At 35.6% G+C, this 24,305-nt stretch overlaps 3 protein-coding genes across 4 annotated transcripts; 2 read left to right on the top strand and 1 right to left on the bottom strand.

Annotated features, from left to right (window-relative positions):
• Nucleotides 1-7,571: 7,571 nt before the first annotated feature.
• On the top strand, nt 7,572-15,112 carry Tay (tay bridge; the record flags this gene model as incomplete). Its single annotated transcript, XM_070314316.1, has 16 exons — nt 7,572-7,661; nt 8,070-8,255; nt 8,340-8,453; nt 8,644-8,679; nt 8,790-8,816; nt 8,896-8,956; nt 9,076-9,278; nt 9,361-9,735; nt 9,828-10,066; nt 10,177-10,290; nt 10,373-10,590; nt 10,693-10,898; nt 10,987-11,151; nt 11,250-11,538; nt 11,671-11,809; nt 11,918-15,112. Coding segments are annotated over 16 exons (3,459 nt in total), but the record flags the coding sequence as incomplete, so codon positions are not given.
• A 606-nt stretch (nt 15,113-15,718) lies between these two features.
• Nucleotides 15,719-18,373, bottom strand: LOC138943343 (RNA-binding protein with serine-rich domain 1-B). Its single transcript, XM_070314091.1, has 5 exons — nt 18,049-18,373; nt 17,826-17,954; nt 17,435-17,731; nt 17,103-17,350; nt 15,719-17,037 (listed from the first exon to the last, which is right to left on the bottom strand). Coding segments are annotated over exons 1-5 (966 nt in total). The 5' UTR covers nt 18,051-18,373; the 3' UTR covers nt 15,719-16,747.
• A 1,726-nt stretch (nt 18,374-20,099) lies between these two features.
• On the top strand, nt 20,100-23,989 carry LOC138943261 (DNA primase large subunit). 2 transcript variants are annotated; one of them, XM_070313931.1, is made up of 7 exons: nt 20,100-20,516; nt 20,665-21,002; nt 21,085-21,312; nt 21,399-21,548; nt 21,683-22,061; nt 22,142-22,303; nt 23,070-23,989. In XM_070313931.1, the coding sequence occupies exons 1-7, from the start codon at nt 20,363-20,365 to the stop codon at nt 23,087-23,089; spliced, it is 1,431 nt and encodes a 476-aa protein (XP_070170032.1). In that variant the 5' UTR covers nt 20,100-20,362; the 3' UTR covers nt 23,090-23,989. The 2 variants fall into 2 exon arrangements, with proteins under 2 accessions (XP_070170032.1, XP_070170031.1); XM_070313930.1 differs by lacking the exon at nt 23,070-23,989 and adding an exon at nt 22,386-22,707 and having other exon boundaries at nt 20,101-20,516.
• Nucleotides 23,990-24,305: the final 316 nt, after the last annotated feature.

Below are 24,305 nucleotides of genomic sequence, written 5' to 3'. Positions count from 1 at the left end.
GAAAAAGGTTTCTTTAAATTTAATATTTATTTGACTTATATTTGTTTCGTTACAAAAACATAATTTTATATGAAATATTATTTTGGTGAATAAAAATTTAATAGTTTTGTTGCATTAAACCATATTATTTGACAGAAAAATAACTATTATTTGGACTATATATATGAATAAGGCCTGCAAAATGTGGCTAATAACATTTAACAAATGTTTCTATCAGTTTCACTTCTGATAAGATTTCCATAGAGAAGAATTCTCAGATAATGAACTGATTTTTGGAAAGTCGGACAGATAAATGTCCGATATTCACTTATTCGGACAGAAATTCCGAATAAGTAAAGTTAAGTTTTTCTACTGATCCTAAGATACTTCAAAGATTTGATTAAAAAGATGCAGTAATATGCAATTTAACTTTATCTTAACTTGTTCTAAGATTTATTTAAATTGTTAAAAGCAACATAATAAGAGAAAGAATAATATAATTGTTTAAGTTGAAGAAAAAGTGAAATTGATTCAAAAAATATTTTATTTGAAATAAATGTTATTTGAAAATCAAACAATCATATTTGTTACTTCAAACATTAGTATGGTTCGACCATTCTAAGCATTATATTTCTTTGATTTCAACTTTATTAAATTCAAAAAAAACCTCTCTCTGTCCAACTATTTTCTTGCTAAATCTTCGGAAAACCCACTCATATGAAATAATGGGTAAGAATATCCGATTCTTATGCATTTTTTTTGCTTCTTGAACATGAATATGAAACTTAAAAATGGAGGTCGGACTCGCAACTTGCAAGTCAAAGAGAAACGCGAAAATCCAACCCATGTCCGAGGAATGCATTTTTATTAGTAATAATTCATCCCTGGGATATAGGTTTGAGTTAGCTTATATCTTCCGGAAGTGGAGCCCCCCTAGGGAGGGGGGGGGGAGGAGGGCGGAACCCACTATGTCCACGCATACACTTCCCCATCCACATAATAATTGTAGGATAGATTTCACTTCGCGTTGTAAAGTATATGCGTGGACACAGTTGATTCCGCCCCCGCCCCCTCCACTACGGGGGGAGGCTCCACTTCCGGAAGATATAACCTAATCCAAACCTATATCCCAGGGGTGAATTATTACTAATAAAAATGCATCCTTCGGACATGGATTGAATTTTTGCGTTTTTCTTCGATTTGCGAGTCCGACTGCCATTTTGCAAATTTCATATTCGTATTTAGGAGGCAAAGATATATAAGAATTGGGTATTCTTACCCGTTATTTCATATGAGTGGGTTTTCCGAAGTGTTTTTTTTTTTTTTTTTTTTTTTTTTTTTTTTTTTTTTTTGAAGATCATATTATTAAAAACCATATTATTTTGTGATATTTTAATTCTTTTTATAATCCGGATTTATTATTTGATTTTTCAAACAGTATAAACTCAGTAAGAAATTTTTTTTTTTTTTTTTATTTTGACTTTAATTTTGATTTTTTAATTTTTAGTTTTTTGCTACTATCGTACAGCCGAAACATCCTTAACGTTACGATCGATCGATCGATCGATCGATCGATCCTTATCTTTCTCGCGCTTGACAAGATCGGCCATTGCATCCCGGAATGCAGGACAACATTGCATCGCCTGCATTCCGGTCTCGGTCCTGCGAATGCATTAACACAGCGTTTCATGAGTAAACGCCCGTCAACGTACCTGTTATATACGTCCATATGTACAGAGCGTATTAATGTCGCGGCGAGAGTATATGCGAGACGGGCAGCTGATTAGAGCGGCCCTCGTGTCAACATACGAAACGAACGGAACGCCTCGCCGCGCCGTGGCAACGTCGCGCGTGCGGACGGACGACTTTAGTAGCCGGCCGGACACGAATGCAACGCACGCTCTCGTCCGGCTTGGTGGAACGTTCTCTGAGAGAACGACTTTCTCACCGCACCGGTTCGCATCGTGTCGTGGAACTTAGCTTACCGTGCTGTGTTGTGCGAATATTTCTACTTCGTTCGTTATGCGCGCGCGCCGCGTTTTTCTTCGTGTTTAACACAAATCTTACGCGAATAATTGAGATTTAGCTTGATCCCGATCTGCGAAGGGAGAGAGAGAGAGAGAGAGAGAGAGAAATGTATTCTTTCTTTTATATTTAATTACTTATTTATTTTTATATTTATTTATTTATTTTAAAATGTTATCATGATTTTTTTAAATATCTTATGTATGCTTCATACTTGATTACGACCTAAAGTTAAAAATTAGAATTCGTAGATAATTTGATTACAGATGTGTTTTATATTATTTTCACAAGATGTGTTTTGCGTTTTCGTCATAGACAGTCATAAGTTACATTCTTTGGTTATGAATAAGAAACAACAGAAGGCAGAGAATTATAAATATTTATAACTAATGAAAAAAAAAAAAAAAACAGGGTTACGTATAAATATTTTTTTTTGTATATACAAAGGTGGCCCAAAATGTAAAGATGTGATAACTATTCGTGGTAAAACTTTTTTAACCGAAATGTATGACTTTTTAAACAGAAAATTGGTAATCAGAGACATTGCTTTACGAGATATTCTTTTAAAACGCCAATGAGATGATTATTGTAGAAAAAAAACCTGGTATATAAATCTTTCATTTTTTTTTCGATATACTTAATAATATTTTCTGGAATGGTTTTTTTTTTTTTTTTATATAATAGCTATTTATTGATTACTATTCATTGAATACTGAATGGCAAATTATTTGTTGAAAAAAAGTGAACTTGCATCCAGTTCTTGAATTCGTGAATACGTATTAATGATTTCTATATTTCAGGTGCCTTCACTACATTAATTCTATAATTTTTTTCACGCATTTCTTTAACAAATTTATAGCTAAATAAGTACAAAAAGAATACATATATTTCCATTGATAATCTATATCCTTTCTTTTTGTATCCAATGATTTTTATGGATAATAGAGTATATGTATGTTTTATAGTCATGTTTGGAGAGAGAAAGAGGAGATCTAGACTTATCCGAATAAAAGCAAAGAAATGTGGAGAGCGATATAATTTATACAAGGTGTCCCAGAATTAGACCGACAAACTTCAGGTGGTTAAGGATATCAAAACAAGCCAATTTTGTGGATAAATGATGTCCGCAAATGAGCCATTTTGATATTAGAGGATTAAAGACTAACAAGGGCATCTTGAAAAGAAAATTTTTCCAAAATTTTGTTAATGTAGTCAAATAGAGGTATTTTTACCATGAAACTTTTGTATAAAACATTTTTTGATATCTCGAATAATTTTCGATATATATCGAGAAGAGCAAAAAGCCGCTCTACATATGTGGAATGATTTCATTCCTTAGAATTTTGGGCCTTTTTGGGCCACAATTGGAACTTTCTAAATTCATCTATTTAAACCCTCCCACCCCTCACATATGTGTAAAGTTTCATCAAAATCAAAATTCTTGTGATCGCGAGGTTCCTTTGTTACGTCTTATAAGTTAGCGGAACAAAATGAGCAGAATCAATTCTAATTAATATTTTTATTTGTTGCTCATTTGTTGCTAAAAAGTTGCCAAAGAAATAAATTTGTTGCTCTGTAAGGTTTTAAAAAAAATGATGTTCCGCTAAAGGAAGATTAAGTTAGCGGGACAATATATATATAACAACAAAATTGTACATAACAATAATATAAGAATTTGTTGCTAATTTGTTGCTTTCGAAATATACAAGTTTCAAATACGTTGCTTGCAAAATAAGTGTAAGTAATGTCAGAAGTATAAATAATGTCAGAAGTTACAAGAGTAAACTATCAGAAAAAATTTGTTGCTCGCGTAAATTTGGTACTGATATATTATCTGAATTTGTTGCTCTCGAAATATGCAAATTCCGAATTTGTTGCTTGCAAAATAAGTATAAATAATGCCGGAAAGCCGCACAGCGTGCAAACTTACAAGAGTAAACCATAAAAAAAAAATTTGTTGCTCGCTTAAATTTGATACTGACGTATTTGTCTGAATTTGTTGCTCTCGAAATATGCAAGTTCCGAATTTGTTGCTTGCAAAATAAATATAAATAATACCGGAAAGCCGCACAGCGTGCAAACTTACAAGAGTAAACCATAAAAAAAAAAAAATTGTTGCTCGCTTAAATTTGATACTGACGTATTGTCTGAATTTGTTGCTCTCGAAATATACAACTTCCAAATTTGTTGTTTACAAAATAAATATAAATAATGCTGGAAAACCACACAGCGTGCAAACTTACAAGAGTGAACTACCAGAAAAAAATTTGTTGCTCGCTTAAATTTGGTACTGATACATTGTCTGAATTTGTTGCTCTCGAAATATGCAAGTTCCGAGTTTCAGACAATACGTCAGTATCAAATTTAAGCGAGCAACACAAATTTTTTTCTGATAGTTTACTCTTGTAAGTTTGCACGCTGTGCGGCTTTCCGACATTATTTATACTTATTTTGCAAGCAACAAATTCGGAATTTGCATATTTCGAGAGCAACAAATTCAGATAATATATCAGTACCAAATTTAAGCGAGCAACAAATGTTTTCTGATAGTTTACTCTTGTAACTTCTGATATTATTTATACTTGTGACATTACTTACACTTATTTTGCAAGCAACGTATTTGAAACTTGTATATTTCGAAAGCAACAAATTAGCAACAAATTCTTATATTATTGTTATGTACAATTTTGTTGTTATATATGGTATATATTGTCCCGCTAACTTAATCTTCCTTTAGCGGAACATCATTTTTTTTAAAACCTTACAGAGCAACAAATTTGTTTCTTTGGCAACTTTTTAGCAACAAATGAGCAACAAATAAAAATATTAATTAGAATTGATTCTGCTCATTTTGTCCCGCTAACTTATAAGACGTTCCCTTGCGGACACGGGTTTATCGGCAAAATTGGCTTGTTTTAATATCTTTTATAACTAAGATAAAATCTTGAGAGAGTGGCAAATGAAATAATAATATAAATTCATTATTGTATCAACAAACCAATTGTGTTGCAATTCACAGCTCCAATTGTACTTGTACAATTATTAGTTCTAGCGATTTTTTTCCGTTCTATTCATAGGTATTTATTCGCATATTTAAATTTTCACACATACTGTAAAAAGACAGTTCAAAATGCGTAATCATATGTGTTGTACGGTTAATGGACTTTATGCTATATTAGACATTCTACACTATATGTAACATATTTCGATTATGTTGCCATAATAAATTATCGTGCGCATATTTCTTGCGAAAGAAACATTGTGACATACCTGTAGTAAAAGCCATGGCTTGCGGAATTAAAACCCATACATTCTTACATGCGATGTAATCGGACAAATGGGAGAAAGGATTTAATCATATTGTGGATATGTATAATGATAGTATATGTTTTTATATAACGGCATATCAACGTCAAAGTATATTTGCTCGGTTTTTTTTGTGAACAGAGTTTTATTGTCCAAACTAACGAGTCATGATTTTTTTTATATACCCACTTATCTAAAATAATCTCTGTAATATTTACGAAATCATAAGTGTTAGATGTATATATGCGTGTATATATTCTATTCTTATACATATATACAATATACAATGATCATTTGAAAACTTTTCTTTACAGTAGATGTTATAAATGTTATTTACATTCATGAAAGATAAATGGATTCATGCCGTATAGATGTGACTTGCAGAAAAAAAAAGTCATTTATTATTAAAAGGTGCATGTCATACCGCGATTTATTTTCGCTAAAAATAGCTCAATGATCCTGCATACGGAGAATAATCGATAATTTGTGATCTTCTAAAGTCTCATTTAGTAATACAAGACTTCTGTTAATCTCAATCTGACAAAATATCACATCGTATAAGCACAATATGTGACTCTCTCGGAGAGTAATGTGCGTCAGCTGATTCAGTTTAGCCGGATGAATGAACGAGGAGCTTGCCAATTGTGATAGCTCTCATCAATTGTATCTTGGCATCTTCGCTTCGAAAAAAAAGAGAGAGAGAGAGAGAGAGAGAGAGAGAAAAAGAAATTTACGCTACGTACGAATTCTTTGTGCTCTCGCAAAGACTGCGATCGCATCGAGAATTTCTTTCGACAATATATATATCGCGAGAATTCGATCTATACTCTGAGTGCCCTCGCGGGTATTTTCTTCCACGGAGCAGCTTCCCCGATTGGGCGCGGAGGTTTTATTCAATTAATTCGCGTCACACCGCGGAACACGCGATCCCGACCGCTACAAACACGTCCTAGGGGGTTTCGACTCGCAGTTGGCACACGTGCGCAGGTAGGAGTGTGGTTTTTGCCGGGCAGTGGTGGCGGCGGCGGCGGTGACGACGACGACAACGCGACGCGACGACGACGACGACGATGTTGGCGATGGTGGTGGTTTTTTGCGCCAACCGCGAGCTCTCTAGTGGCTTTTTCCCTTCTTTTCTTTGGTACCCGCCCGTGATACGAGAGAGAGAGAGAGAGCGAGGGGGGGGGGGAAGGCGTTGGGAGAAGCGAGGAGCATGAACATCCCATAAGCGTGTGTTTGAGAAAGAGAGCGTAACGGCGTCGTCGCGAAAAAGAAAGATAGAGATGAAGGGAACTAGAGAGAGAGAGAGAGAGAGAGAGCAAGAGCAATCGGATCGCGGTTCGTTCCTTCCAGCTGGCCTGGCACGGCGAAGAGGTTTCGTCGCTCGTCGCGCTGCTGCTCGTTCGGTCAATGTCTTCTCTTTCTTCCTCGCTCTTTCCTTTGCCGTCCATCTCGCTCTATCTCCCTTATCCTCGTCCCCTCCTATCGTCGTCTCCTCGCGGCTCTTTCTCTCGCTTCTTCTCCTCGCTCCCCGTTCTCTTTCATCGCTATCCCCCACCAGCAGCGCTCCCGTGCTGCATCGCGCACACACGAGACACGGGTGTCCGCGAAATCCCTCTGTCATCTTGCGAACGCCCGTTCGCGGCGAGATTATCCCGTGCCGATCGCGAAAAATCAGTCCGTCGTGTCATCGTCGTCGTCGTCCATCGTCATCGGCGGAGAGTCGCGTGGCGAGATCCGGTATCGCGTATCAACGATAACGTTTTATTCGTCACGTTCGCTCGCGGAAAGAAAGAGAAGGCGGCAGCGCGTTCGGAAATGTGCACTGGTGTCGCGGTTTGAGGGCTCGCTCCGACGGAGAGAAGGAGGCCTTCTCTCTCGTCTCGCCCGACCACGTCCGTCCTTTTTTCACCGGCGGTCGCGCGCAACAGCGTGTGAAAGTTCCGCGATCCGTTTCGCCGCGGACTCTCGACTCTACGCATCATCGACGATCTTCCCAACATCGTCGTCATCGTCATCGTCGTTGTCGTTGTTGTTCTTTACCTCTTGTTGCTCTAATCGAGCTATTTTCGTGGCGAGATTCCTCTCTCTCTCTCTCTCTCTCGCACGGTGTTTATACGGTGTTTCCGAGTGCGTTCAGCGGTGAGAGGCAGTGCGAAAACTCGGATGATCGTGCGATTCGAGAGCATGGCTCTTGGCGACGTCGGTATCGTCACCGTACATTGCTAGAGCAGCGGGTATCGCGCGGGCGCGAAGAATGAAACGCGACACCGCGGATTTGCGAGCGGGATACGACTAGCGATTTTCGGGAATTCGATAGCGGCGTCGTTTCGCATTTGTCGCGAACGCAGGTGGGCATCTTATGTATATTCGTGCACCCATTTGATTAGAATTTCATAATATTAGATTAATGCTTATCATACCCGGTATACATATTTCATTACTGACAAAAACCACGGTGAGATTCGTGCATAATTTTTTTTTTTTAATATATATATATATATTTGTTATTTTTTCATATTAAGATTAAGAATATTAAGAATAATATGTAAATAAAAGATTTCTCTCATATTAAACGTAAAATTAAAATTTATGGTAACAATTGTGTTACAAATGTATTTTTAATATTTTCTAGGTAATTGAAAAGGAATATAATATATATCAAAGATTTTGAATTTGTCATATATATATATATATATATATATATATATATATATATATATATATATATGTATGTATATTTTTTTGTGTGTTTTCAGAGTGCAATAAAGTTAGCTGGAAAAAATAATATTAAGAAGCTGCATACATTATTGTCAATAGTGGAAGAGAAACCAAAGGTGGATACGGGACAAAATAACAGGCACAACGAGCATCACATCAAAAACAATTTCAAGCACAACCATTACACACATAATTCCATACTGACACCCTCGACGTTAAACCAGGTATAATTTAGTAATCTTAATTGGATTATATAAACAGTTGAATCTTTTACCAATCTCATCACATATCGGAAATTTCTTTTATAGGGCCTAGATGCAGGTACAAGCGACGATAGTGGTAGAGCATCTGAACAATTGCACGGCCCTGGTATACCTAGGGATTGCCAGGACGCAGACAGTTCTAGGGACCATCTCAGCGATGTAATCTCATACGCTATAATTCATTTAAATTCATTTAAATTCATATAACATAGAATTCATATATGATAAATAAATATTGGCGTAATAAAAATTTGTTTATCATACAAGGATCAACATCTATTTCTTTATCATCTAACGTTAAGAGATATAAGTTACTATATTTATTTACAAACCTATTTTTATAATATAGGCTAGCAGTCATTGCAGTTCGGGTAAAGGTTATATCGTAAGTATTATAGATATTTTATAAATACAAATTCTCTAAATTTCTTTTTATAGTAATAAGTATGATAGTAACAAAGGATTATTAATTTATAAATTATTTTTTTGTTTTAGTGTGATAGTGAAGGAGAAGACGATAAGGTACGTGTACAGTTTTAGGTACTTTATCAAGAAAATAATTTTGGTTCATTTTAATAACGTTATTATTTTTATTTTACAGGGCTCGGATGCCGAATCGATACTCTTTGAATCTTCTACCCCACCACCTCTTGCACGTAAATGTAAGTAATACTTTCTAAAATAAGAAATGTAAGTGCGAGCAATATATTTATGTTTCAAAACTATAAATATTACCACATTATATCAGTGCGATATATATTTTATTTATGTTTTGTTCTAGACGAATTGCCCTCTTCTTCGCCACACGTTTTGCCACCAGCAAACGGGGCAGGTGGGTCTCCACCGGATACGGGTGGGCAAATTTCTAATCCAGCAACGGATGCTCCGGCACCTATACCGCCTCCTGTGCCTGCGTCTGCACCAGTTCCAACAGCGCCGAGTCCTCCCAGTCCAACGTTGCCCCCACACATATCCCAGCCTCCTGTAAGTATGATTTCATGTTATAAAAAATTACTCTTAAGTATACAAAAGAATTACATTTGTTAATAATTATACCCTGTTTCAGATGACTAGTCCTTTGGCAGCAAATCCACGTGCAATAGCTCCGCAACAACGGCCGGCTTCCCCTGCTCTGCCACCACCTTCCCTGTCCCAGCAGCCGCACACTACGATACCTGCATTGCATCCACCTAATGTGCCCCTTGTCTCGTCAAGTCATACAACTAGTCCAGCGGTAGCCAGTTTAGGTGTCACGCCAGCAGCACCTTCAAATGGAGCGGCTACCACAAGTTATCCACCACCCATTCCTATAGCTGCGTATCCGCAGACACAACCATCGTATCCACCGCTCTACACTCCGTATACCGCTTTAAATCATAGCCCGTACCTTCCTCCTGCGGTACCATCCCCTTCTCATTCTGCTTCATCACGTGCAGATGTGGTAAGTTATACGCATTATATCATTGACAAATATTATTTGTTCCAAGACGTGAAATGCAAGTACTAATAATGAGAATAATAATTATATTTCAGAGAGGAAGTAGAGCTTCTCCTTGTACCAACATAAATAAACAGATCATAGGAAATAACCTTCCAAATCACAATAATACTCCATTGAGCGCTGCTACGACGACATGTGTGTCCACTATAACTAATACAGTTACCACGGCGAATTCTATCGCCCATAGAGACATGGTGGCCTGCAGTTTGTCTGGACGAAATAATAATTCTCCACGTGGACACAGTCCTAGTCGGGAAAGAGATAGTTACAGGTAAAATATTTCTTTTTTTGCAAATGCAGAATTATGGATACATTTGTCAGAGTTACTTAACTAGTTAAAACAACAGAAAATTTTTATGATAATTATAATGTTTGTTACAGCAGCAACGTGAGTAGTCTAAGTCGCGGCAGCATAACGCCTGTTAGTGTGCCAAACACCTCCTCTCCAGCTAATTCTAGTCTACCTGCATACACTAAACCACAAGGTTGGATTAGGTAAGTCGGCAAGTTTAAATTGCTCGGTTAAATGTGTCACTTAAAAAACAATATTGAAATCTTTTATCTCTACAAAAAATAGCAGCAACACAGCTTCTCAGCTATCTCCGGCAACGGCTACATCTGTTCCAAGGCCAACTCCACCACCGGTACCACTCGGCATACACACATTTCCACCGATGTTTGCAGCACCTTTACCTCCACCTGTGTCCAGTTCAAGTCCGCATACTTCACTGTCTTCGCTTCCACCACCGACGACCAATCCAAATCCATTTTCCGCAGAGTCTTTGTTTCAAACAAGTAAGCTTATAATCAAATTGTTTCAATATATTATATATCTATGTAAACGTAGGCACAGATAATAAATGCGCTAACCAAAAGAAGGGGTGACACATGTTGCAGGTCAGGCAGATCTTTTGAGGAGAGAACTTGATAATAGATTCTTAGCGTCTCAGGACAGAAATGTTGGGGTTGGAGTGGGAAATTTGGGTCCACCGGCATATCTTCGAACAGAAATGCATCATCATCAGCATCAGCACACACATGTACATCAACATACAACGCCGTTGCTGCCACCGACTGCAACGACGCTTTTTCCACCTCCAATTGTAAGAAGCATATCTACTATCTAATGATTGAAGATTTATATTTCTTTTATGCCTGGCCAATATTATGTCTAAACTTATCAATATATAGTTTAAGGACATACCGAAGTTGGGAGGAGTTGAATCACCATTTTTTCGTGGAAATTTAAATCTTTCCGGTTATTCCGGTTTTAACACTGGTCTTCTTCATCCTGGAATTGGTCCGCCTTCGACACCCTTTGTGCCACCTAATCATTTAACTTCATTTGCGCCAAAGGTATATTTATGCAAAAAGCTAAAAAAATCTGAAATTTTATATTGTATATTCTGTTGCGCATATATCTTCAATCAACTGATTGATTTTTTTTAATCTAGAAAAGTGGAAAATGGAATGCGATGCATGTACGCATTGCGTGGGAAATATATCATCATCAACAAAAGCAACAGGCTGAAGCTAAGGCAGGAAGTGTTGTTAGTACAAAAACTGAGTTATTAAGACCACCAGGCCATCTTTATCCAGGGGGACCAGGCAGTGGTCTTGGACTTGGTGCACCATCGATGGCACCTCCATTTCCCAGTAACATGCCATCTGCGCATCCTGCACCACCCCCACCTCATCCTGTCGGTTTTCTATCTACACCAACCTCACATTTAGGTAATAGAGGTAACAAAAATTCACATTTATTCATGTGTATGTTCATGTTTGTAAATACATTTGACTGCTACTTATTCTTGTTGTCATATATGTTATCTCTTTAGTGCATTAATTTTATAATATTGTTTTATATTTATACAGGAACAGGGATATCTCCTTTTGGAAGATATTCTTCAACATTTGGTGCGCCGAATCCCAATTTTCCAAGTCTTTCAACTTTTCCGCCAAGAGAAATGCCACCTATAGGCGGACTCAGTTCGGTGCATGATCCATGGCGAGGGTACATTATATAGAATATTAATCAGTTATCGTTATTATTCTTTTTTTATCACTTCTCTTTCTATCTAGTTCAAGAATATTAATTAAAAAGTATACAATCTTTTTGCAGATTACAACGTGCTACTACCGGATTTCCACCGACCACTGTTTCGTGGGGTTTGAAGCCGGAACCGCCCGCGATAGATAGGCGCGCCGAATTGGAGGAACGGGAGCGTGAACGCGAACGGGAAAGAGAACGCGAACGGGAGCGCGAACGTGCCGAACGAGAACGTATCAGACGCGAAAGAGAAAGGGAAAGGGAGAGAGAAGAACAACGCGAGAGAGAAAGGCGGGAACGCGAAAAAGAAGAAAAGAGGAAACAGCAGGAAGCAGCTGAACGAGAACGAGAGAGGCGTGATAAGGAACGCCGTGAGATGGAAAGACGCGAGATGGAACGCGAAAGATTACTTCACCAAAATCGGCAACACATGATCGTTCCTCGAGATCGTTCGCCGCTTAGGAACGGCTCGGCGCCCTTGGATACCGGAGAAGTGCGCATAAAAGAAGAACCACGCAGCAAAGACGACGAAATTGTAATGCTTCCACGACCACCGGTACCCGGCCCCGGAACGACCGGGTCCGGGCCAGGACCAAATCCACTGCCCGATCCGAGATATCATCCACATCCACATACTTATCTCTCGAGGCATCCGCATAGTATGCCGGCTTCGCATTCCATGCCACGAAGTAGCATACTTCCCAATTTAAGCGCACATCCGATACAACACTTTCCACCGCCATCCGCGCCCGCTGGTCAACCGGGAGCTCCTTGGCCGGGCGATCCTTTCCGAGATTACCGGTACGATCCTCTGCAACAGTTACGATACAATCCATTAATGGCAGCGGCGGCATTCAGAGAGGAAGAAGAACGAGCGAAACTGTACGCTGGTTATCCTCCTCCACCGGTGAATGCTCTCAGAAGTAAGGATCCTAGTCCAGGTCCGCTCAGTAATTTGCATATGCATCATAGAGCAGGGCCTGGCCCAGGAGTGCCGACACGTCCGCTCGAAAATGCCATCATGCACGCGGATATTCACAAGAAGGAGGATGGATCGCAGTCTCGATGATATATTGTCTCAGCGTCCTCAGTTTCCGCGAGAGAACGCACTGACGGACCGACATTCTAAGCGGCTCCACCCCCCCCCCCCCCCTCCTATGACGTTCGGAACCCGGTGCTGATATTTTGCTAACAGAAAAGAAGCGCGTTATCTGAAAAAAGAAAGTGTATATAGATATTATATATGTAATATTTATAGCTATCTCAAGAGAGAAAGATTACGAGAATGCATAGAACTATACAAGAAAACGTAACGAAGATGCCTTGCTATGATGCCGCTGTACCACCGATAACGGCAGCTAACGAATGATGAATGTTTAACGAAAAATAGCTACGGAGGGCGCACGGCATCGCTAATGTCTCACAAATAATCATGCTGATGTTTTGTGATTTCTGCAGTTTCAGTGATCTGACTGTTTATAGTGGTAACAAGCCGTAATCACGACGATAACTATGCGTACAGATAAAAAAAGTATCGTGTGTAATATTAAAATAGTTATTATAAAACGTGAGGCGATGGTTACGTAAAAAAGAAAAAAAAAAAGCAAATCCAAGTTAGGAGAAAGAGTTGAGCAGATCTCTATTATTATTCAAAAATTATTTAATTATTTATTTATTGCGACGCGTATAAACGAACTTGAATCTCTACTGCTACTGACGTACGAATGCGGACGTAAGATTTGCCCCTAATTTAATTGATGTAATATAAAAATGATCAAATGTATAAATTTTACTTCTTAGATTTTAATTTGTACATTAGAGACAGTAGAGAAAAAAAAAGGAGAGGGCATATAAAACGGAAAGTTCTTTGGCTTTCGATAGCACGTGCTTTTTTCATTTGCATGCTGACTACAATAGCACTCTGGTGCTTTCCTGTGATATAAAAAGAAAAATGATTCAAAAGTAGTAAATTATTTTTTAATTTCCTATCGCATAAATCGTGACAAATAGAGGTTTGACAAGTGCAAATAAATCAAACTATCAAGGTAAAGTTACAGCAGTTAGAAATATTTTTTCGAAAAACACAGGATGACGCTTAATATAATAATAGCTTGTGCGTGCCAAAAAGTTGCTTCAATCAAAGAATATGTTTATAAAGCCCGATTTTTTAATACGTTTACAAGACAAACTATGGCGATTTTATCTTTCTCTTTCGACTTTTCTCTCGATTCTCAGCCATATACGTCGTTGTGTTACCAGAAAGCCAATATGAGATCTCTTAAAGTTCTGTGCCATGGACCAGGTTACATTCGAATATCCCTGGTGCCTAAAAAAAAAAGAAAAAGAAAAAAAGTAAACTTTGAATATGATCGGGTTCTCAAACTCTATTTCGTTTATACTGTAAAGTCACTATAAAACTGTATATTATACAATTAACAATTATATACACAGTTTAAAAATTGTAGATATTTTTCATCGATGCAAAGTTACAATGTGATGCAATGATTTTGTTCATGTAGATATCGCGAAATAAGAGGATTTTGTGTGAATAGGTTTTTTCTAAAATTGATTCTTTGTAAAAGAATCTAATAATCATAGTTTCTATCAATATTGTTTTCAATATTTTTACCAACCTTTTCTCTCAGATTCCCCTTGAAGACTGTCAATTGCTTTTACGTTATATTATTAATAGAATATTTATGTAATTTCTGAAAAATTTATATATATTTCACACACATCCGTCTTTATTATTCATCCATAAGTAAAAAGTTATTTAATCGATTGATCTTCATGATCTATTCTTTGTGCACATGATATAATTAAGACAATTGATTAAAGAGAAAAAATTTATATACAGGATGTCCGGCGTCAATCGCATCATCGATCGTGTGCAGGTAGAGCAGATGAAATCGAGAAGAAAAGTCTTTTACCATTTTTTTCTATAAAAAAGTTATTATTGAGTAAAGTCTGGCTAATCAGCGCCCGACCTTTACCCGCGCGCACGTCGGTGAGCCCTGCGCTGTGAAGTGTGCAGCGACGCACACTATCAGGCGCCCGGCTAAAGATCGGCGCTGATTGACCAGACTTTACTCAATAATAACTTTTTTATTAAGTGTTATAGAAAAAAATGATAAAGGACTTTTCTGTACACGACCGGTGATGCGATTGATGCCGAACACCCTGTATATATATATATATATATATATATATATGCACAGGGTGTAACAGAGCGCCCGTATCAGCAGTTTTGTGAGGAAATGACGCATTTTCGTGAAAAATGTTTCATGCAAAAGTTGTAGAGCTCTAAGTGGCGCATTATATAATAATATTAGTATGACCTTGAATAGCACCGTCAAGATCATATAAAAATCACTGTATTTTTTAAATGGAACCCCCTATTTTTCATTACATATTCTTGTAGCTTACCTCGAGAGCTTTCCAAAACATTATAATGAAGTATTTTTTCATTAAATATTTTTCGAGTTATTTTATATTTTAATCTGACATATTTTGATATAAAAAATTAAATATCTCGTAAAATATTTAGTTTTCGATAATCTTACCGTAATACTTTTATGTACAGAATAATGAGACAAATCAATTAGTGCAAAAAAAAAAAACAATATTTTACGAGATATTTAATTTTTTATATCAAAATATGTCAGATTAAAATATAAAATAACTCAAAAAATATTTTATGAAAAAATACTTCATTATAGTGTTTTGGAAAGCTCTCGAGGTAAGCTACAAGAATATGTAATGAAAAATAGGGGGTTCCATTTAAAAAATACAGTGATTTTTATATGATCTTGACGGTGCTATTCAAGGTCATACTAATATTATTATATAATGCGCCACTTAGAGCTCTACAATTTTTGCATGAAACATTTTTCACGAAAATGCGTTGTTTCCTCAAAAAACTGCTGATACGGGCGCTCTGTTACACCCTGTATATACAGGGTATATTTGAAATAATGCATTAAACTTTAGGAGCATATTCTAGAGGTCAAAATAAAACTTTTTCCTATAAACATGGGTCTGCAAATGAACCCTCCTCCCAAGCTAGAGGCCCCTAAAGTTTTGGGAAAAAATTAAAAATTGGCTGTATTTCAGAAAAAAAATGGCAGGTTGAAATTTGGTATAGCCTAGTAAATTATAAAGTAAAGTAAGCCACTTTTATCGCCGAATAACCGCAGTCAAATTGAAAGCAGAAAATGTCCGTACTTCAGCCGTAAGTTCTTAACAATTAATCCTTTTCGTCCGTATTTACACTTGAATTTGTTATTATGGATTGCCTTATTATTTGATCTTTGTTTTGACGTTACCTATTACCCTCTCTTGAGAGATAAATAAATTTGTGTTGCGAGTGTTTGATCAATTTCATACATTTTCGAATTTTAACTCGGAAAGGGATTCATTTGCAAACCCATGTTCATAAGAAAAAAAGTCTTATTTTGATCTCTAGAATACGCTCTTAAAGTTTAGTGCATCAGATACACCCTGTATACAGACGCACACACACATATGTATATGCTAATATTAATTTTTTTAAAGAATGGTTATACTAATTTCTAATAAAAATGTTTACATACATTTCATGACGATGTCGTGGATAATATCAATGCTACTTGATTTTATAAAACCTTAAGGTAATTAAATAACTATAAAATGTGTTACCATTACATGTTGTGAAATTAGTATATTTCAAAAGTGCTTATTCGACGAAACATGAAATTGTGATATTCATAAACGAGTCCATGATTGCCATGATTTGGTAAACACATTTATAATCTGATGTAATTGTTACATGTATTACTTAATATGATAACATGACCATACAACAATGTTGTGGTCATATTAAGTTCAAAAAAATGTACAATGTATGTACAATGCGATGAAAAACTATCGGGAGCTACTAGTGCTGGATCTTGTGTAACGACGGTGTCGATGTCGTGGATTCCCAGGTGGGCTTCGCGATCGAGTCCTTATTCGGCGTCGTGGTGGTCGTGGACTTCTACGGCGATTCATGGGCGGAGTACGTCTGCGATAACGTGGCGGCGTATTTCTGCCACCACCTATCCATCGTGGTGGCATACGTCGTCCCATGCCGGGAGACATGCGTCGCATCATCAACGGTCGAGGTTTCGGCAATAATACTGGAGCAGCCGTAATTTCTTGACCATCTATTTGTCCTGTGAACAGATTACAACGCGCGTTAACATGAAATAATTTTTTTCAGTAATCAATTTATACTTACCTCCATCCATATGTTTCATAGCATTTTCAGCTTCATCCGCAGTATCAAATTCGACGTATGCAAATCCTCTTCCTTGATTAGGATGAAGTTTATCCATCGCAAAATCGACCATTTTTATCTGACCATATGCCGAAAATATTTCCATGACATGCTCTTTAGTAACATTCCGTGTTAGATGGCCGATATGTATTTTTGTTGGTCTAGGAATCGGCGAACGTTCTCTACGCTTTCTACGTGGGGAAGGAGATCTGCAATGTTTGTGTAAAATTAATGACTAATTTGCTAATTAACCAAAAAAAGAATTAAGAAGAACTCTGTAACAAATATAACACCTAGAGCGTCCTTTAGGTTTAGGTTTTTCAGGAATAGAGTTGCTTCCCTTTTTCTTCTCCTTTTCGCGATCTCTATCCCTATCCCTATCTCGTTCTCTCTCCTTATCCCTCTCCTTTTCTTTATTATCATGTCTTCGCGAAGCATCAATGCTTTTGCTACGACTGCGTTTTCTTCCTCGATCTCTGGAACTACCTGAAGAACTAGCTGAACTGCTAGATGAGCTACTGGAAGTTGAACTTGATCTGGAGCTACTGCCACTACTAGAACTCGAAGACCCAGAGCTGCTGTCTGACGAGCTATTTAACAAAAATTTCATATATATCAATAATATACCTGCGATGTAAATATACAAATTTAATTTGTATTTTCAGCCTTTCCGATTTTACTAACCTACTTCCGCTGCTAGAAGAAGATGCTGCCCGTTTCTTTCGTTCCTTTTCTCGGGCTCTCTCCTTCTTATTCTCCTTGTCTGTAGCTTCAGAGTCACTCTTACCCGTGCTGTCCTTTCGGCTCCGAGCCCTAACATAACACAAACAACGGGCACAGACGCAAGGTTAAAATCGAATAATCAGTTGAACGACTGATGTCGATCACGTGCAACAGAATTACTTACATGATTAGCGATGATCAATTTTTCCTAATTGCACTCTCGGCAACCACCCGAAAAACAAGGCCAACTCTAAAGAAAAGTCAATGATACGCCGACCATACGCCGCTCAAACGGCGATAATGGCGGATTACCGGGGTACAAAGTTCTCACGCTACTTTTAGCAGTATTTCGTAAATTAAGCTCCTATGTCCGTTATGCAAGATATATAGTTAATCGCGAAGAAATATTTAACCGATCAATTAACTGCACAACGCTATTAAATCATCATTAAAATAAGTACATATACACACTCCACGCATAAACGTAAATATGATATATGATTACCGCTAGATCGTCACACCGTTAAGCCCGTGTCACATTATGCATTGCGGATGCAGATCAAATTCGGATTACGGATTGCGAATCGTCGATCATCCAATCAGAGCAAAGTAGCCAAGGATCTGATTGGGTGGTTGATGATTCGCAGTTCGTGATCCAAATGTAATCCGTGTCCACAGCATAGACTCAAGCCTATTGCACAATGCAAAGGAACAGGCAATAGAAACAGGAAATAGAAATTATCCACCAATAAGAGCAGGGAATAGATATTATTCTTTGTTCCTATTGGTGAATAATTTTTATTTCCTGTTCCTATTGTCTGTACTCTTATATTGTGCAATAGGCCTTATAAGAGATAAACTGCGCGCTTTTAAAGCACGTATTACACTACGGGTTGCTGGCTCGGTTGCAGTTGGGGTTACGTTTGTTAGTTGCGGATTAACCAATCAGCTGGCAAGCTGCTTTGCTCCGATTAATCAATTCGCAGTAATCAATCGTAAAGGCTGTATTACACTACGGGTTGCGGGCTCAATTGCAGTTGGGGTTACGATTGATAGTTGCTGATTGACCAATCGGAGCAAAGCAGCTTGCCGGCTGATTGGTTAATCCGCAACTGATAACCGTAACCGAGCTTGCCACCCGTAGTGTAATACGGCCTTTAAGATCGTATCATTGAAAATTGAAGATTGAAGATTGGAATTTGACTAATCAAAACAAAAGGGACTAAAATTTTTTTATTCTGATTGGTCAAATTTCAATCTTCAATCTTCAATGCATAGTCTGATACGAGCTTAAAAATGTCTCAGAAATATACAAAATATTTTTTTTTTTTAGAAAATAACTACAAAAATACTTTTTTCTCACTTACAGTACGCTCGCAAGCATTATCTGTCTTTGTTTAACTTTCGGTGAACAACAAAGATGAAATGATGCGTGAGCGTTACGGTCGTTAAGTGGAACGGGCCCGTGGCGGTCAGCCAATCAGCAAGCGAAACGTCATTGTCGCTTTTCTGATTATATAGGACTCTACGGCCGATATTCATAGTCAGTTCTTATTTCAAGACTGTCTTAAGTAATGTCTTAAGATGCTAAGGCCGATATTCATAGTCAGTTCTTATATTTAAGACCGTCTTAAGCACAATCTTAAGATGCCCTAAACCAATCACAGAGCCGTATTGGCATCTTAAGACGTTACTAAAGTGGCATTTACAATAGAGATTTTAAGCCGTAAGTCTTAAGAAATTGACTAATCACAGTCGAGTATTCTTCTCATACTTGACTATGATTGGTCAATTTCTTAAGACTTAGGGCTTAAAATCTCTATTGTAAATGCCACTTTAGTAACGTCTTAAGATGCTAATACGGCTCTGTGATTGGTTTAGCCGCCGCATATAGACGCCGCTATAGACGCCGCATTAAAGCCCGTATCAGATTATGCATTGAAGATTGAGACTGAAGATTGAAGATTGAAATTTGACCAATCAAAACAAAGAAATTTTAGTCCTTTTTGTTCTGATTAATCAAATTCCAATCTTTAATCTTCAATCTTTAATTTTTAATGCATAGTCTGATACGGGCTTTAATAAATTTTGATCACGTTTGTTTTGCTGTTGCAGCATGCTACATATGAAAAAGTACCCCTTTATATGATAAAGATACCACTATCCATTATCCATTTAATCGGTTACAAATATCACAAAAGCTTTTTTATCCGAATTGATGGACAAAATTAATTGTGTATTATTTTTACACAACAAGACGTTTTGAATATTTTTTTCTCCTTTATGAATAAAAAAAGAATGAAAAGTTCACTTCCGATTTAGCAGTTACTCAATTGGATGCCAGATCACTTTTGTATACACAATTTGCTGAAAATTTAAATGACAAGCGTAATGCGTAATGTCAATTCCGATAAAAAAGAAACTAATTGATAATTTATATATTTAATGTATTGTTTTATTTCGCGTTTTGAATTCTGTTAAAGTTTTATTCAAAAAATATGCTGCCTATAGCAAAATTTCAAGTTCCTATCGAATGGTCGCCGAAAACTTTTGGCGATATGTATCCTCACGATCTGCAATTGTATCAAAATGTTCCATTTGGAGAGATAATGCTAGACGAACTGCAAGAAATATGTGAAATACGGCTTAAAGGTTAATTTAATGTATTTCTCTCTCTCACATCTATTGATATCTCATATTTATTATTAAAATATATATCCATATAATTAATATATTAATTTAATGTAATTTTCTCCAATATATGTGTGATTAATGGAAAAATGTCTTTTATATGTTATAGTTCTTACTTTGGTAGAACGTATACATTTACAAAAATTGACGATGTCTGTGTCACAACGCAAAGTTGCCTTGGTTAAAGAATTGCACAAGGAAGGTATAAATGAATTTGCAAGGCTAATTAATAGTCCTGGATATAAATCACATACAGATGAGGATATATACATCAGAAGAAGAGATCATATATCTCATTTTGTATTAAGATCTGTGGTTGCCTTCAATGCACTCAAAAAGCGCTGGTTTTTTAAGCAAGAAACAAGATTATTCAAATGGAGATTTTCTTCGTTAAATAACGAAGGAATCGAGCAGTTTATGCGCATTAATAACTTTGATTATACACCTGTGTGTTGGTTATCATCTGTTATATCATTTAAATATGCTATTTTTCATTTATCTTGAGTGAATAATATTTTGTTATTTTCAGATCAGTCAAAATGAAAAAGAAGATATCAAGGAATATCTTCAAATGTCTTCTTCGCATATTAATAGCATTGATAGTACACAATTTTACAAAGTACCTTTCTTTCACGTAACTAGTTTAGTTAAGAAACGTAAAGTTTTCATTATGAATGGTGAAGCTTTTGTACCTAAAGGAGAAATAGCATTTGTATTTGTGCCATACTATAAGAGTACTCTAATATTAAGTTTTGAAGTCAGTATCTGTGAAGTACAAAAATAATTATTACAAACCATTAGCAATTATTATAATTTTCTCTGTTCTATATTATTATATTTTAGTCTGCACGTGAAGATAGAGCTAATTTATATAATGATGAAAGGTTCATTCATATTTTTGCCAATTTAGAAAATAATATTCATATTGAGAGTACTATATTAGTACAGGATCAAGAAGTACAAAAATATGTTTCACTTGATCAGTTGGATAAGGTAAATGCATATGCATTGTTTGTTAATCACTGATAGTTTTATCACTAATAATGGCAAATGTTTAAATTTTATAACATAATGTCTTGTAATAATTAACATTTTAAACATTCTTATAAACGATGATTTTTCTATAGCTTTCAGAAACCTCGTATCCTCTCTGTATGAGAGTGCTTCACAAAGCACTAAGAAAGAATCATCATCTTACACATGGTGGTAGAGTACAGTACTGTTTGTTTCTGAAGGGTATAGGAATTTCTTTATCTGATGCAATGATTCTATGGAAAAATGAGTTCACAAAAATAATGAACGAGGCTATATTTAACAAAGAACACAGCTACCAAGTAAGATTTGTTTTTGGACAAGAGGGTAGTCGACGAGATTATCAGCCCTTTACATGTCTAAAAATTATGGAATCAATTGTTGGACCTAGAGATTATCACGGATGTCCTTTTAAACATATGATGCAGGATATACTTGAAGATGAACTTACCAACTGTGGTTTTAATGCATTGGGTAAGTATGCATTAGATATTAATTTATGTACAAGAACAATAGAATTTTATTTTATCTATTCTAATTAATATTTAAACCAGAGAGATCAACAATAATGAATTTGTCAACGAATGGCCAATATTCTGCAGCATGTAACAAGTATTATGAAATTAAACATAATTGTTTTAATGACACTTTGCTTAAACATCCAAATGTATATTTTAATGAAAGTGTGAAACATCATACCTCCTATCGCTATCATGGTAAGATTCCATTATCTTATACATATCAAATAATTTATTACCATGTACAAAATTTAATGTTGCATTAAAATTAAATGTTTAGATCTGGAAACAAAAGATGCATATTAATTAACATACAAAATAAGAACATCTGAAGAAGCTGGAACTATTAGGGCTATTGTAAATTATATTTCATATTATTAACAGAGAAAAAGCAAATAGCAATTTTTATAAATCTTTAATTATAAATACATATAAATGCTGATTTATTTGAAACTAGAATATTATTATCTTGAAAATAATATTTCTGAAAACAGATAAGTGTTTCGATGAGTCTTTAGCAATGTCCTTTTAAAATTTTTTAAATTTTAATTTCATGTCTCAGATTATCTTCATCTTAATTATCATAATAAAAATGAACAATCATATAAACATTTATTAACAATGAAAAAATAATAAAGTTTTTTTCAATTCATATATAATTTATACTAGTTTTAGTTGATTTAATAGTTCATATATATTTAAATGGTTCTAAAATTTATGAAAAAACATAGTACAAAATGTGCATCAATACATTCATGCAATATTTTAGTTGAGATATATTTTAATAATAAATTTTGTTTGTAATTAAATTGATTGAGTTTAAGAACACGGTTTATCTAACATATAACATGTTTCTTAACAAAATAATAGGCTTAAAACAAAAAGACAGAAAACATTGCATCAAAAATATTGCCACGATATAACACAGTACAATTTACTATGTTCCATGACTTTTATTTTGTAGATTGCTGCGGCGATACGTAAGTACCGAATGGTATATGTATGTACATTTAGGTGATAGAGAAGTATTGTTATGTACAAGTACACTGAATTATAAACACTTAACACTTGTCATACCTTACACATTATTATCTTAGTCAATTCGTAACGTTGTACCGTTGTCTCGTTAAATGCTATTTTAAGCAAGGCTATATGATTGAAAAGTGTGAAAAATTTTTGGCACAATTTGTTATCTTAATGAAAACAAGATCCAAAGAGAGTTTTCGCGTTAAATAAATTCTAAATATTGTTTGAAACAGTCGTTATATGCCAAATATGTTTCTTCAATCTAAAATATTCGATGTCTGACATTGTGTTGAAATGATATGTGCAATGTGTAACATCAAGTCGATTTCGCACAAATTCATCGTAAAACGAATGCGTGCGCAAAATTCAATTAATATCACGTCTGTATCAATTTAATATAATCAATATAATGGCTTCTCATACACATATACAATAGAGAAACTGTCATGCAATTTCAAAAGCGGGATGCATCATAAATTTAACAGCAATGGATGCCAGCAATGATTTATGCAATGTGTATATTACAACTTTTTGTTAACAAAATTAAAATAGTTCTTATTTTTATGTTCACGCGCATATGAACAGCCACCCCTGTATACATATTTGAGAAACTATAACTGTATATTTTCCACTCTAAAAATCCATTCATTCATACATTATTTTTACACTTATATTCTTTTTTTCACAAACCTTTTATATAGAAATAAAATGTTAGTGGGCACATTTATAAAATTATTATTTATAACAAACAATTCAAATTATATAAAGTCTTGTATTCTTTTTATCATTTACGCGTATAAATATTGTTAAATATGTATATTAAAAATTTGCTACATATTTCACGATTATTTTACACAGAATTTGTTATTCTATCTCAATAATGACATAAGTTGCTTATATAACTCCTTTTCTTTTCTTTTCTTTTTTTAATGGAGACGGACTTCTCTGGTATCTAAAGAACTAATAAGGATTTAATAAAGTGTGTGTGATCCTTAACATTCCTTCCATTTATCAAATCATCCACCTTATAGGAAGATAAAACAGAAAAAAAAGGAAAAGATAATATTGGATTAATATCGCATTCTTTATGAGGATGAGTCGTAGTGTCATTGTATAAAAATCTAAACTGACCTTAAATGTGTACTAAAAAATATTGCTTCTGTCAAGCGAGAGG

Source organism: Polyergus mexicanus, unplaced genomic scaffold, assembly GCF_030449975.1.
Source record: "Polyergus mexicanus isolate NDT 795.1 unplaced genomic scaffold, iyPolMexi1.0 SCAF_26, whole genome shotgun sequence".
NCBI classification, from domain to species: Eukaryota; Metazoa; Arthropoda; class Insecta; order Hymenoptera; family Formicidae; genus Polyergus; species Polyergus mexicanus.
Note: the sequence above shows the minus strand (reverse complement) of the source record. Positions and strands in the feature narration are given on the sequence as shown.

Bases quoted from the DNA above. Each gene is read 5' to 3' on its own strand.
- LOC138943343 (XM_070314091.1), bottom strand. The intron at 17,732-17,825 runs GTTAGTAAAATC...TTTGTTAAATAG, and splicing joins TCTTCTAGCAGCGGAAGTAG to CTCGTCAGACAGCAGCTCTG. The intron at 17,351-17,434 runs GTGTTATATTTG...CAAACATTGCAG, and splicing joins AAACCTAAAGGACGCTCTAG to ATCTCCTTCCCCACGTAGAA.
- LOC138943261 (XM_070313930.1), top strand. From the start codon at position 20,363: ATGCTGCCTATAGCAAAATTTCAAGTTCCTATCGAATGGTCGCCGAAA. The intron at 20,517-20,664 runs GTTAATTTAATG...TATATGTTATAG, and splicing joins ATGTGAAATACGGCTTAAAG to TTCTTACTTTGGTAGAACGT. The intron at 21,003-21,084 runs GTGTGTTGGTTA...TGTTATTTTCAG, and splicing joins ATAACTTTGATTATACACCT to ATCAGTCAAAATGAAAAAGA.